The 15387-nt window shown below is 26.6% G+C and overlaps 3 protein-coding genes across 4 annotated transcripts; 2 read left to right on the top strand and 1 right to left on the bottom strand.

Annotated features, from left to right (window-relative positions):
- The first annotated feature begins 6726 nt into the window (after positions 1–6726).
- On the top strand, positions 6727–12115 carry LOC132919865 (activating signal cointegrator 1). 2 transcript variants are annotated; one of them, XM_060981759.1, is made up of 12 exons: positions 6727–6917; positions 6994–7112; positions 7180–7283; positions 8973–9057; positions 9116–9234; positions 9299–9450; positions 9574–9737; positions 9821–9951; positions 10034–10215; positions 10548–10669; positions 11731–11919; positions 11979–12115. In XM_060981759.1, exons 1-12 carry the CDS (start codon positions 6835–6837, stop codon positions 12038–12040), a joined length of 1512 nt encoding a protein of 503 aa, XP_060837742.1. In that variant the 5' UTR covers positions 6727–6834; the 3' UTR covers positions 12041–12115. The 2 variants fall into 2 exon arrangements, with proteins under 2 accessions (XP_060837742.1, XP_060837744.1); XM_060981761.1 differs by having other exon boundaries at positions 6763–6917; positions 6981–7112.
- LOC132919866 (DNA-directed RNA polymerase II subunit RPB9) lies at positions 11636–13279 on the bottom strand. Its single transcript, XM_060981762.1, has 5 exons — positions 13042–13279; positions 12793–12847; positions 12538–12611; positions 12346–12472; positions 11636–12286 (listed from the first exon to the last, which is right to left on the bottom strand). The coding sequence occupies exons 1-5, from the start codon at positions 13104–13106 to the stop codon at positions 12215–12217; spliced, it is 393 nt and encodes a 130-aa protein (XP_060837745.1). The 5' UTR covers positions 13107–13279; the 3' UTR covers positions 11636–12214.
- A 209-nt stretch (positions 13280–13488) lies between these two features.
- Positions 13489–14952, top strand: LOC132919867 (multifunctional methyltransferase subunit TRM112-like protein). The gene is made up of 4 exons (XM_060981763.1): positions 13489–13734; positions 13838–13939; positions 14056–14148; positions 14534–14952. Exons 1-4 carry the CDS (start codon positions 13657–13659, stop codon positions 14639–14641), a joined length of 381 nt encoding a protein of 126 aa, XP_060837746.1. The 5' UTR covers positions 13489–13656; the 3' UTR covers positions 14642–14952.
- Positions 14953–15387: the final 435 nt, after the last annotated feature.

The raw sequence follows: 15387 nt of genomic DNA on the forward strand, positions 1-15387 counted from the left end.
AATTATTTGAGTATAAGAAAAGAGAAACCATAAACCATCATTACAGAAAATGAGATCCACATAACATAATGAATTAGGTAGTAGATACAGTGTGACTTTAATAATTAAATATGAAAATATTAAATAAATAAATAATTTTTATTTCAGGACCTACAATACAACACTAGGACCATTTTTAAAATTTAATTTATTAACATAAAAGTACTCTGAAAAAATCAAAAAAAAATCTACAATTTTTAATTTTTCGTATTGATTTTATAAATTGTATAACTAATAAATTAATAATTATTTTATAATTAATTTTTTTTTTCAATTTTATCAATATATACAACAAATAAAATAATCAATTTAGTAAATTTGATGGTCTTTAATTTTGGTTATAGGAATTTTTATTGTAACAGCTAACAAGTTATAAGCGAATCCAGTGAAAGGGGTGCGCGACCATTTATTAAGAGGAGTAGGTGGACTTTTAGTATGTCTAAGTGAGGTATAAACTACTTATATACCCAAATTCAGCTTTCGACAATTTTTTTTTTAGTATATTGTAATAATATAATATCATATTTATGATTCTTATATATATATTTAAAAAAATATTGTATATTGTAATAGTTAACAACTCATTAAATTATATCGTCACCACCGATATAAACCACATTATGACTATTACGATAATTAAAATTGATAAAATAATTAAAAGTGTAATAAAGTAAAATTATTTGCTCGTTAACTTTTGTCATAGGTTGTCTTAGTAGTAATTTAGCGTATGACTGACGGTTTTTGCTCAAAAAGAATAAAATAACATTTTTTATCTTTTTTTTAGAATATAATATTTATTGCAACATATTTATATATTATATTAAAAATAAGTTTATTCTATGGTAAATGTTATGATTTTTAATTTTAGACATAGGTATTTTTATTGTAAATTGAAAAGCTGATGAGTTATAAGCGAAAACAGTGAAAGGGATGCGTTATCCTTTGAAGAGTGGTAGGGGGCTACGCACAGGGCCGCATTTAGGGGGGCACTGCAACTGCCTCGCGTGCCAGTATTTTGGGGGGCGCCAACATTTTGTGGTCAGAAATGTGAATTATTAAAATTTTATTTTAATTAATTATCACTATTTTATAATAATTTAGTGTTTGAAATTTAAACAACACATGTATTTATCACAATATAGACAATAACTTTACTATCAGCAATAATAAGGGCAGTACTAGATTCGGACTGGCCCGCTAGTGGCTACTCCACAATTGTGGACGGGACCCCGGCTTAATTATGGTAATTGGGGGCCCCCAATTTTGTACCTATTATTATTACCTATTCGTTTAGAGTAAATAGAAATACGAAGTAAACATTATTATTTAAATAATAACATTATCATTCTACGAATTTAATAGCCATCTATATACAAATATGTATCATTGATTATAAATAGTGTAAAATTGTTGTGTTGAGACTATTAAATAATATATTATATTATAATTTATACGGGCGTATTACTTGGTATTCGAATTATCACTGATTGTAACTGAATTATTATATTTTGGATAAGTATTGTACTCACTACTCATGCACATGAAAGCCGCAGCCCGTAGGGTTATAAATAAAGGTTATAATATGTGAATTGACTGGTGAATTAGTATCTGATGAAAGGCATTAAAAAAGGTTTAAAGTAGAAACATATAACTATGTACTTGATACTATGGTAAATAGTATGGAAAAAAGATTTGTTAACAATTTAGAATTAGTCAGATTTTATTTGCTTAGCCTTGACCCTAAAAATTTTAAAAATATTAAAAGTGATTTAATACCTGGAAACACACTATTAAAACTTGCTGAATTAACAAAAATAAGTGTACAGATTTTAACTTCTGAACTACAACAATTTGCAATACAATATGATTCAATAACTAAAAAGAGATCATTAATTTCTCAAGATATTATGGAAGCTCTATTGACGATAAATATTGAAAAAAAATTATGTTGTTAATATTAGGAAATTGTTGTAAATACTATTACCCTGCTAAAAGTTCAACAGAACTATCAAGATTATTGATTTTTGATTATTCATTTTTTACACCTTTTAAATCTTTAATATTAATTTAAAAAAATTATATTATTATAAAAATGATGAACTTATTGTAATTTGTAAGTTGTAATTAAAATAAATATAAAACTATATGACAAAATGGCACAATTTAAATCGGTGTTTTTCTTTATAATGTTTTATATATGTCACATTTGATGTAGCCTGCAGTGGCATAATTTGTGGTTGGATACTTGGATAGGAGGAATTTCCCCTGTCTGATAATAAAAACAGGCCGATAGGCCTTTGTTGTTAATTTACGTAAGGACATGCAGAAAATGTCTTAGCATTTGAAAAAAACGATTAAAAATATAGTAAAACTAGTAAATATATCGAATGATAGAATTTTAGTTAGATACCTACGTATTAAGATATTTGTGCCTAGTTATATGACTATATGATAAATATGCAAGATAGCAATTACATTGAAAAAAAAATTGACTATGTACATGAAATTGGATTGCAAGCGAACCGAGTTTTTTTCTGGGCTAATCATTAATCAATACATTTGCCATTTGCCTGTTGGGGGCCCTTTTTTCCAAATCACGAACTGGGCCTTTTCGAGCCAGTCTGACACTGGTTATATGTATAGAAAACTAGTGTCTAAAATCTTAATGTTAATGATTTTTGAATTTTGAATTAAAATCCTGGCATATTAAGTAAGTAACTAGTAAGTTTATTAGATCTTAAAAAATAGGTTTTAAATGATAAAGAATGCGTACCAATAAACGTAACGTATACCTTATGTTCAAAATAAATGTAATTATAATATATATATAATAGTTATAATACAAAATGCAATATTACCTACTTATTACCTATAGTCAACAAACTCAAGCCTTTGGAGCCGCAGTATTTGTCAATGATGCCAATGTGATTACGTATTATTTCTTTTATACTATTCGGCACTGTTGAGTGTTGATTATTTATTTATTATTATATTTGTTTATATTTATATATTATTTTAATAACGTCCGGTTAAAAAAGTTGAGTGGTTGTCAAAATTGTATAAGCAAACTTTGTTAAAATACAAAAGACAACTGTGTTATTAACAAATGTAAAAAAATTCAAGACTTGTTTTATAAAAAATCCTCAACAGTTGAATGTAAATATACACTATATATAACATAAATTATACTTACAAATTACAATATAGCTATACCTATATGTATTAATCAGAGCTCTTAACTTTACTTTAGCTTAAAATGTGCAAAAATAAATAGTTTATAAAATATTTAAAACCTTAAACTATAATAAACCAACTGCATATTAAAATTGAATTTTTATTAGAATTGTATTATCAATCAAGTAATTAGTAGGTACAAATGTACAATATAATGATACAAACGAAATACGAATAATCCAAAATCCAAGTATTTTACTAATATATTTATATTTATTATTTATGAATTAATAGTGTGACTCTGACACGTCTTAATATTATATCTTATTTACCTATATGTAGTTATAATCGAACATTTTACGTTACATAATAATATAATATACGATATCGACAAACTTATGACATTTTTGACGATAATAATATTATGAAGTAAGGAAAATTATTTCAAATTTTCAAAATAAAAAAAAAAAAAACAAAGACTGATAACTTCATATTTTAAGCACTGATATAACTTGTTATATATAAATATATAATATTATGGATGTATAACATTATTTTATGCATTTCTAATTATATAATTAAATACACAATTGCATCATTATAAAAAGTCTCGAATTCTTTCGATTAACTGTGGTTTTCATTTTATCCGTGTGAAATAATCCATCATTACCTCGGATAATGGAGGTTCCACTTAATACCAAAATTCAGCTTTCGGAGAATTAGTTCTGAACTTTTTGCTAATTTGACTGGACTAATTATAAACCGTATGTTAAATTTGAATTCTGAAATCATTGCAGTGCAATGATATACCTATCATTGAATGTTAGTACACGAATAGGTACACGAAAAACAATTCTAAGTGGAAACGGTTTATCGTCAAATGATATGTTTTTTGTTATAAGTATAGTACTTATAAATATTAGTCATTTTTATTTAATTATTTTATTCTTAGTATTATAGTAAGTTGAGATAATTTTTTTCGAAAATATTGCGTTTATTATATTATAAATATTTAATTATTATAATAGTATATATTTATACCGTATTAACATCTTTCTGTAAATACCGCAAAACAGTAAAAATAGATTCATAGTACCTACGAGTAAAAACATAAACTACAGATAGAAATATAATATAAATACTAAAAAAAAAAATTGTTATTTCGTATAGTAAAATTTATATTAATATAAAACACTTAAGTTTAAGTTCCCACAAATAAATAATAATGTTTTTAAACATACGTATACGCGGTGAAAAAGTTGTACCTATCTATTTAAATTTTGAAACTCCACGCGTACTTGGTCAGGAGGTATGTTATGTTCCCGTGAAAAACGCGAAATATTTGATATTATTATTATTTTAATATGGCCCACATCACATTTCGATGACTACCGTAAAAAACTAATTATACATTGTTTTAAGAGGGAAGAGTAGGTATTCACGAGACAGTTACAAATTAGTTAGATCGCTGAACAGAACATTGCTGTACCTTTTAAAACAATTACAATTGCGAGAATCTAATGATTTAGCCTTACGTCCTTACAGGTCTCAAAAAATCGTTTTTATTTTTTGAAAAAACCATGTTTTGTACATTTTCAGGTTGAAGGAGTTGTATCTTCCCATATGGGTCACGCCGCCCGTAGACAGTTTCTCCTAAATAAAAATAATTTTACGTCTTTTTAAAATTTGAAATAATATTTCATCGTTGTATACCGACTATGATTACACATTTACACATCTACACGCGATACAATATAAAACCGCGAAAAACTATTATAATTTGTGCGCGGATTTGTAACCGCCGAAAGGGCGAAAGAAACCAATTATAATGTAATATCACGACAACGGTATGAAACTAGCGGTATCCGTGAGACGGACAGTCATGGACAGCGGTTCTTCGGCTATTGGTACCTGACAGATCATCGACATGGCCCGGTATCGATGACTGTGATAGCGATACCGCGATACGTGTTTATTGATGGCGACATGGCGAATGCGCCTGTATGGGGCAAATTGTTAGGAATATAAAATAATAAAATATATCAGAAATCGGCGCGGTCAGGCAAATTTTGGTATGGGTAATGGGTGCAGGTACGGATATCGGCGAGGAATGTCTAGACTCTAGAGACATTATCGGTGGTACGATCATCAATCATCATACCCGGAGATCTGTACGGCGGTCTCGCGGTCTGCTGACTATATTATTATTTATTATGTATTTTATGTCTTGGACAGTGGACACCCAGCAGCCGAGTCACGAGGACAACTGTCATCGATTGCGTAGCACTTCACTTGTGTTACGTAGTCATAGTGCAAAAAATCTGAATTACTAAATCTGCTCGCCGTCCATCACGATTGTAATGCGCATGACAATGTTTTAAATGCTCTCGCGAAATTCTTTCCCCCCAAATCGTATAAATGTATTTATGTATCGGTCAGAATATGGTAATACTTATAACTAATAACCCCTAACTATAGACTTTCAGATCTCAGATGCCTGGGGCAAATTTTGTTTTTTGAGGTCCCTAGCAGTAAAATAATTTACAATTTATAATAATAATAATAATAATTAATTATTGTATGAAAAGTAGCAAAAATTGCTCATCTTAGGAGTAAACATATGGAGCGAAATTGTTCCGTCACCGTCTTCTATTGACTAATAGATTATTACGTACCTCGCGGCTCGCGCATCATTTGTTTCAAATGTGTTAAAACCGGAAAATTAAATTACATTATTTTTTTTTTTTAAACTAGAAAATTGTACAATCTGTAAAATAATTATTTACAATAAGCACAACTGCACAAGTGATTAAAGAGTTAACATAGAAAAGACAAAATATCATAGTATAAATAGTAACAAAGTTACAAATTATTAAATATATTATTTACTATTAAAATTTAAAATTGTAATAATTTTTAGACTACAATATTTTAATGTTTGGTAAATCATTTAACTATTTAAACTTTATATTTATAATATTTATAATATTTATATATTTATATAGGTACTAAAATATTTAGAGTTCGCTTCGCTGGATGCCCCAATGATGTTTTGTTGTCACTTGTCAAGTACTCAAGTGACATCTTGACGTATTAATTTTGAATCCCAAATTATATAATTACAAATCAACATATATTTTTATATAAATTTCCTAAATCGAGGGTCAAAATGTTTTAACTTTTTCATAATATTCTGGCATCCGAATGCCCCTCATATATCTTCTGCCCGGGGCGAGTGTCCTTAGAACCCTCCGTTAAATCCGGCTCTGTGACTAGTGACTATACTGAAGTACTGAGTAGTGAGTTGTGACTTTATGAGTACAGAATTACAGAATAAATAATAATGAGTAATAGCAATTGACAATATTGAATTAACCTTAGATCATATACTACTATATATATACCTACTAGTATATGATCTAAGGAATTAACTGACTATCTTCTTATCAAATGTTTTCCTTATCTTATTTTTAAATGAAAAATGTTGGGTTTTTTGATAATAAAAAATGGGTCTTTGATAATAAAGGAATCATACTTTGATCTAGATATTGAAACTTTCCTTAATTTCCTTATTAAATTTAACAACTTTAGTATTGTAACTTTAACTGATTGCTTTCAACAATGTCCAAGCAAGAATTTATTCAATGGATTTGTGATAAACTTACTGCTTTATTACAGTTTGAAGTACAAAATGACATGGCGGAGTATGCATAATAATTATTAATTTTAATTGTCAATTAGAAACTAAACTTTGTCGGATAATACAGCTATTGGTTTCAGATACATACTTTCCATGCAGTCAGAACAAGACCTTGATGATTACTGTAATTCGTTATTAGATATTAAATCTCAAGTTCATAAACAGTTCTTAATAGATTTAAAAAAAAAACATAGACTTTGTAAGTTAATTTTAATTTGTTGTTGTTAATTATTTGTTGATTAACTCCTATTTAAATGCTCCATTAGTCAACCAAAAACCAACATCCAGTGTTCAGAATACACGCCCTCAAAATATAATAAACCCTGTTAAAGAAGATCCACAAAAGACAAATACAACTAATAATCAAAAGGTACATTTATTGGAGATTATGTAATATATTTTTATTGTTTACCTATTTTGCATTTTAGAAAAATCCAAAAACATTTGGCGTATAAAGAAATTAAAAAAATATGTATTTGGAATTAAATGAAGTGAAATACATAAAATATTTATTAAATTAGTAACTTAATTAATCAATCATGTGATATGTACTTTGTAATAGTTTATTGTTCAGTAAATCACTTCAAATTGAATGCATGATTGTTTCTCTAAAATTGTCCTCTTTAGCAAATAGAAGAATTTAACTCAAATTGAGTTTACTTCATAACTACAGCTAGACTTAACCAAATAATCCTTATCAACTCATCCCAGGCTCTTTTAAAAATGTTTTTGTTGTATATGAAATTGAGTGATATGTTAAGAGGACGTCTCACCTGCATGTGTTGTCTCCGTCTTACTCACGTATGACATAGTAAATTTTCGTTCAAAAGTTTCAATAGTGTGCTTTTAATTTTAATATTAGAATGAATTGACCTATCATCAAACTTTTAGGTAAAATTATTATTTGTGTTCTCTCGTTGGTTTTTTACGATATTTTAATTTTAAGTGAATTATGAGCATTTTCAAATATTTAATAATTTCATACTTATAACTCACCTAAAAATTAAAATATCATAAAAAACCAACGAGATAACACAGATAATGTTCTTACCTAAAAGTTTGATATTAGGTCAATTCACTCTATTATTAAAACTAAAAGCACATTATTGAAACTGGTGAACGAAAATTTACTATGTCGTACGTGTGTAAGACAGAGACAACACATGCGGGTGAAATGTCCTCTTAAGTAAGTTTTAGTTTAATAAATTATGATTAGCTAGTAAATGGAATACACCATTTTACAATAGGTAGCATATTACCCAAGTATTAAACGATATATTATTAATCATTTTTGTTGATAATGTCATACTCATTGTTAATGATCTTAACCAATTTTTGATTTGTTGTACGCTTAACAACTGCACTTGTGTTCATAACTTACTGAAATTATGATAATAATTTGAAGTCATTGATACATGTTAATAAAAGTCTCCTTTTCTATGGTTTATCTTAAGCATTATATAATTTAAAATATTAACTATGTTAATTATTATTATTATTAACTATTCTACAGCTAATCTACAATAAACTATTTCAAAATATAAATGCTAAGTTAATGAATATGGACAATCAAAAAATACAATACTTATTTATATTGAATATCTATGTGAGAACTAAGAACTATAGTTTTTATGTTTAATGGTACTAATTTTGATTTTGAAAATGTTAAAGAGTCCCCCTATATTTTTTCTTACTAAATTACTATCAAATAAAATAGATTATCTTTTTTTTCCTTAACTTTATTTATTGTATTAATTACTTATTTTTCTTAACAATTGACGTATCTTTTCTCTGTACCAGTATGCTCCACTCACTTTATCATTAATTGTCCCCTAATAAGGATGATGTTGATCGTCAATATACAAGTATACAACCATCTGTTCCCATGATTTTTTTAAACATTTTATTTTTTTTCTTGTTAATATTTAAGATACTTTTGTTAATATTGCAATCATTAAGTAACTTGTCTATCTGTCAGTACTTTTAAAAATGAATAAATGAATATTTAAAATTTACTTTTTTATACCTTAAAATATCTTAAAATTGATTATATTTACAGAAAAAGGAATCCAAATCAAAAAATAAAAAATATGTCAACATTTATACAGATGAAGGTCTTAATCGACAAGAGGTGTTTTTAAAGGGTAAAAATATTATCTTTATAAATTTTAATATAAATTACATTTTATACTTGTTGTTAAGGTCGTCACAAGTGTAATTGTCAAGCATCTAGACATGGTTTAGTAAATAATTGTTTGAATTGTGGTCGAGTTGTTTGCAAACAAGAAGGATCTGGTCCATGTGTTATATGTGGTAAATTGGTATGAATTAATTTAATTTGTCAAAATTTGTTTTGAAATAAAAACATTTTTAAATGTTCAATAGGTATGTTCGAATGATGAGAAACTTTTGTTGAATTGCAATAATAATAAATCTAAAGAGTTGTATAACCAATTAATTGAACAAACTGTTACTTCAGCCATTGACAATAAAGCTCTTGAGCATCGTAATAAGTTATTAGAGTTTGATCGTACCAGGTTAGGAATATAAAAATGAAATCATCCTACAATTAACTAAAAATAATACTAACATTTTTCAAAAAATATAAAGGCTATAACTATAGATTTTAATCAAAAGAAATATTTTCATTTATAATACAGTGCTAAGCGTACCACTGTGATAGATGACCAAATGGATTATTATTCAGTTAATAGCGGTTGGTTATCATCTAAGCAAAGAGAACAATTACAAAAGAAAGAAGAAAAACGCCAAGAAAATAAACACGGATCAAGAAAAACGAAAAAAATCATTATTGATTTTTCCGGTATATAATAATAAATATAATTATTTATATAAACATTTTTAATAAAATAAGGATAAATATAAAAGTTGTTTGTGCACTAACAGGTAGACAAGTCTATGAAGATAATGAATCTGATGTTGAAGATGATATTGATGTATTATCTGATAATAAAGAGACACTTCCAATTGTGATCAATGAACATCTAAATAATCCTTTGATTAAATTGGATATAAAAGTAATAAATAATAAAATTTATTTATGAAATATTTTTTTATTAATGAATGCTTTTGTTATATATTTTTTTTTTTGTCTTTTAGTTTAGTGATAATGCTATAAAAAAAATTAAAAGACATACTGTTGATATTAACAAGCCACTTGCACAAAATAATACAGGATTCAGTAAGGTACAAGATGCTGAGCTTATGTTAATGGCCGATCCAGGTCTTTGTTTGAGCATGCATCAGCCATATGCATCTCTCTTGTTGCTAAACATTAAAAGGTAGTTTAATTAATATCTTTTAATGAAATTAGTTACTATTTATTTCTTTTATAAGAATTGAAACAACAGAATTGCAAAAAAATCACAACAAATATTTTTAATTTCTTATTTAATCAAATATAATAATTAAATTTTTTAATAATTTTATTTAATAGAATTTACTTACTTAAGTCAGGTATTAATAAATTAGAATTGGTTTTATAATTAATTTTAGTTCACATATTATTTAAATTAATGATTATTTATAATTTATGATTACTTAATTATCATTTTTTTTACAATACTAACTAAGTTACTACCAAGTATAAAATTTTTGTTTCTTTTGGTTTTAGCCATGAAGGCCGTACGTGGTTTACACCACATCGGGGAAGACTTTGGATTGCATCAACAGCCAAAAAACCCAGTCCAGAGGACATAGAACGAGTCGAGACATTTTATAAACATTTAAAAGGAGGCAAGTTTGAATATCCATTTTTTTAAAAATGATAAATTAACCCCTGTATTCTGAACGATTTTGTATTTATTTTATTCTTATCTATCGTTACCTTTTTGCCTTTTGAATTATTAAAACTGCTTTAATCTTAAACTTTGAGAATGGTTTTAGGTAGCGAAATTGATCTATAGTTATAATAGTCAATCAAAAGTAAAGTTAGCGAGTGCTCGACTTTGAAAACAATTTCGAGTTGAGTTTTAGTACTCAACTTGACTAGAAAAAATAATATTTGCCCAACTCTAATCAAAAGTATAAAATTCCTAATTATTTTTAAAATATTTAGGAAAAACTAACTACAAACAGAAATGGTAAACAAAATTGTAATAAATATTATGCAACACTAATTTTTGACTAATTTAATCGATTTTGCTATTTATTATAATTAAAAAATGAATGATCATATACTTAAAATTTTCACTTAATATTTGTAGTATACATGATATAGTTTTCAAAATCTGTTGACTATTTATATTATGATGCTGTATATTTTATAAAAATAAACATTTTTATTTCGATTTAGGATTATAATAATTTGTTTGGAAATCAAATAACTCTATTATTTAATTCAAGGAACCTTAAGAATCTCAAGTTATTGCAACTACAATTAAAAAATATTGAAAATACTTAGTCTCAAATATGTATAGAATAAAAAACTATACAAGAAATGCTGAGTTCCAATTCTATGATTAATATCTTTTGAATAACAACAAATTAACTAATTTTGTTTGATAAAAATTAGTTGTATAAATATTCAATTTTGTTAAAATTTGTTTTTAATACTCATAAATATACGTATAGCCATCTTAACTTTTTTAATTTTGATTAAAAAAATATTTGTTAAGCCTTATCAGATTTAAATTAAAATTAAATACACATAATAATTTCAAATTTTAGTGATTTCAAACATATTTTAAAAGAGACCAGAGATTATAATTTTCACAATATGCAATATATTTTATACATAAATAAATTACCATATAATTTGATATTTCATAATTTTTTAAAGTCTGTGTTATGTTTAGATGTTGAATTTCCAAAACGTTATCCAACTGGATGTTTGTTAGGCTGCGTGAATTTAGTGGATTGTTTATCCCAAGAAGAATACATTTCAAAATATCCTCAAGGAGAAAACGAAAGTCCGTATATTTTTATATGTGAAGATCCCATCTTATTGGTTAATCATTTTCCAATTAAAGGACAACATAAAATTTGTAAGTGCTAAATATGGACTAGAATATTCTATTGTCTTTAATATTATTATTACTTTCAGTTAAATTGGATGAGAAAATTTGTAATGCTGCTCAAAAATGTTTAATGAAAGAAATGAATTGAATGTGATATTTTTAAGAATGTTATTTAGTAGTTTATTTTTCATTATTTAAAATATAATAGATAATTAAATTTAAACATGTTGAATTTTAGTTATTTAAAATGTATATTTACATAATTAAGTATAAATATTGTCTTTAAATTTATATAAAAAAAAACCATTATATTGCATAATTATTAAATAGATGATTCAGTCCAACGATGTATGCAATGAGGATTGGTACAAACATAATACAATCTCATTTCCTCCTGAAAATGAAAAATAAAAATCAATATTAAATTAAAACATTTATTAATATAAAATATACCTCTGCACGTCTAGTTTGAGCTTGGAAAAATACAGATTCACGGTGTTTACATTTTGGACAAGGATGATCTTCTGATCTGGGTAAAGTTGGATCAGACGTTACGTCGGAAACAATATGAGTGAGTTCACTAAATGCAAAAAATTAATATTAATAAGTTATACAGTCAATATTTGTACAGACATTTTAAATTACTTGATTTCATGCATAATTTTATTCACATAAATACAATTGCTGTCGGCCATTTGTCTGTGATCACAATTTCGACACTAAAACATTAAACACCCAACTTAAAATTATAAACAAATGAAATAAATAAGTTGAGTAACTTAAAAAAAACAATATAATAGTCAAATCTACTTTTTACATGACAAAACCATTGAAATATGATAATTATTTAAAAAAAAAAATAATCTAAAATAAACAAAAGGAATATTATATTCTACTCACAGCGTACAACAGTACTTTATGTTCCTTGTCTTCTTTAGGATACAACATGTTATTGCTGAAAAACAAACAATACAAAAACATTTAACTAAGCAATTTAAATAAGTCAGAATTGAATTTTTTCATTTGCATCTCAAAGCGTAACTTGCTGTTTCGACTTCAAAACAGTAATTTTGTCAACACTGTTGTCTGATCATAATACAAACAAAATTGAACAATTTTAAAAAGGAGATTCAGTTGTTATTAGTTTACCATTCTTGGCAGAATCGAATGCCGACAAATCCAGGTCCGTCACTCCGGGAATCGTAACCCGACATCGTTCGATCGGGGTGAGCACAAAACCGTTAAAACAAGCTTGGCGATGTCTAAACTATCAATCTCTTTTCTGTGGATACAAGTGATACAACTTTACTATACAACTATTGTAGTCAACTATCTAAAATCTACTTATCACAGAATGACAGAATACGAGCACAATGTCGTAATGCAAGGTTTAAGATCATGATCGTGGTCATGATTAATAGATAAGTATTATCTTAAATCATGATCATGGTACAGAGCGTTGTAATATATATATATATATATTATATATGTATATTGTTAAAATTGTTTTGTGATATTAGATAAGAAACAGTTTATGGTACCACGACCAAACATACCAACTTACTACCAACCGGCTTCGTATCTATTGCTCATGGTCGCAGTTTTTGGGACTTGTTTGTGTTTTGTTTATTTTCAGTCATGTAGTATTGTACTCACATTCAACCATGCTCTGTGGTTTCACGTGGTCTATCCAACTGTCGGCTGCTAATCAGTAATTAATTTTTGCGACACGTTAAAATTCAGTCCACTACGTGAACACCAAACATGAAACTGTTGACGCACAACTTGCTGTCGTCCAAGAGTCTGAAAGGAGTCAAAGTAGGATACCCACTTCGCATTATCGTGAGTGATTCCATAGTTGTTTTTATTCCCTATTATCGACATTAATTTAATACCGTTGTCTCCTAATTGTAAAATTGTGTTTAATACACGTTATTTTCGATAGGCGAAAGATGTCAAGATATCTGAATCTGCATTCAATAAGGAGTTTGTGAAGAGAATCATACCAAAACTTGATTGGAAAGTATTTGTTAACGCCGCTGTGCAAGTACGATCATATTATGGTTGTATCAACGTTGATACGCAAGCAATTTATTGATAAATATCAATCTACCATGATATTAATGGGTTTCACGAGATGTTTTTTTTTTAACGTTATTATAGATCGGCCATGGTAATGACCTGTCTGATGAGTTAATCGATGACTATGAAGACGACGAAGAGTACCTCAAAAAAGTGCACCATGTACTCATGGAAGTAAGTCTGGGTTGACTTACCAAAATGTGTGAAATACAATTTTCTTTTATGTTTCATGCTATATTGTATGATTGGGTTTCATCTATTAGTAACTTATTTTTTGTACCAAACATTTTTGAATCATTTATATAAACAAAACACAATTTTTTTAAATATTTGTCAACACTTGTTGCTTTATTAATTGACACTTTTATTTGGAAACTAATTAAATTGTATATCTGATCATGGTTAGTTGATAACCTTAAATCAAGTCTTATAGTCTATATTAATGACAAGATCCAATCATATATTTTTAATTTACTTGTTAATTTAATTATAAAATATAATTCATTTAATATTTTAATATAAAATGAATTATATTTAACAATTTTTTTTTTTTATTTAGGTAGAAATTATAAATGGCGAACTTATATGTCCAGAAACAGCTCGAGTATTCCCAATATCATCTGGCATACCCAACTTACTGTTAAATGAAAATGAAATATCACCATAAATTCTATATTCAATTACTTCGCATGTGTTAAGATATATGATTTTTATCAAGGTTTAATAATAAAAAAAAAAATGTATTTAACCAGCGCCTGATTTACCAATTCATGAGCCCAGTACAATTTACAATTTTGGGCCCCAAATTGTCCATTTATATTTTCTTCAATATCAAGATAATATGTATGCATAATATATATTTTAATTAATGTTATATGTAATTAGCTGCTTAATATATATTAGTAGTTGAATCATAGAATTACATTTTATGGTCAAAAATATGATTATTTAATATACAAGAATACTTTTAACTTTAAATGTGTCTAATTCATGTTAAATATTTATTCAAGTTAGTATACAAATTAAAAAGCAAAGTTTTTTATTTAAATAAAAATTAGTATTTTAATTATTACTATGGCTAGGGATTTAAGGCCATAAAAACCTTGAAATATGCATGCACATATGCCCTAAAAAATCACTAAAAATGATATTAGAATATGCATTAAAAAAAAAAAGAAAAAGAATCTTAGTATTTAATAAAAATCTTTTTATTTTAATATCTAGATAATGTTTGCAAAATTGCTAAGATTATAACCAAATTGTTTATTATTCTTTTTCTTTTCCAATTTTTTTTTTTTTTTTTTAATCACACTTGCGGTGTACCAATAAGTAACAATGCAAGTGATCAGCAAGAAAAACACAAACACTAATTTTTAAATATTTATCTTATATGAATATAACCATCATACTAAG

This window comes from Rhopalosiphum padi, chromosome 2 (assembly GCF_020882245.1).
Source record: "Rhopalosiphum padi isolate XX-2018 chromosome 2, ASM2088224v1, whole genome shotgun sequence".
In the NCBI taxonomy this organism is placed as follows: domain Eukaryota; kingdom Metazoa; phylum Arthropoda; class Insecta; order Hemiptera; family Aphididae; genus Rhopalosiphum; species Rhopalosiphum padi.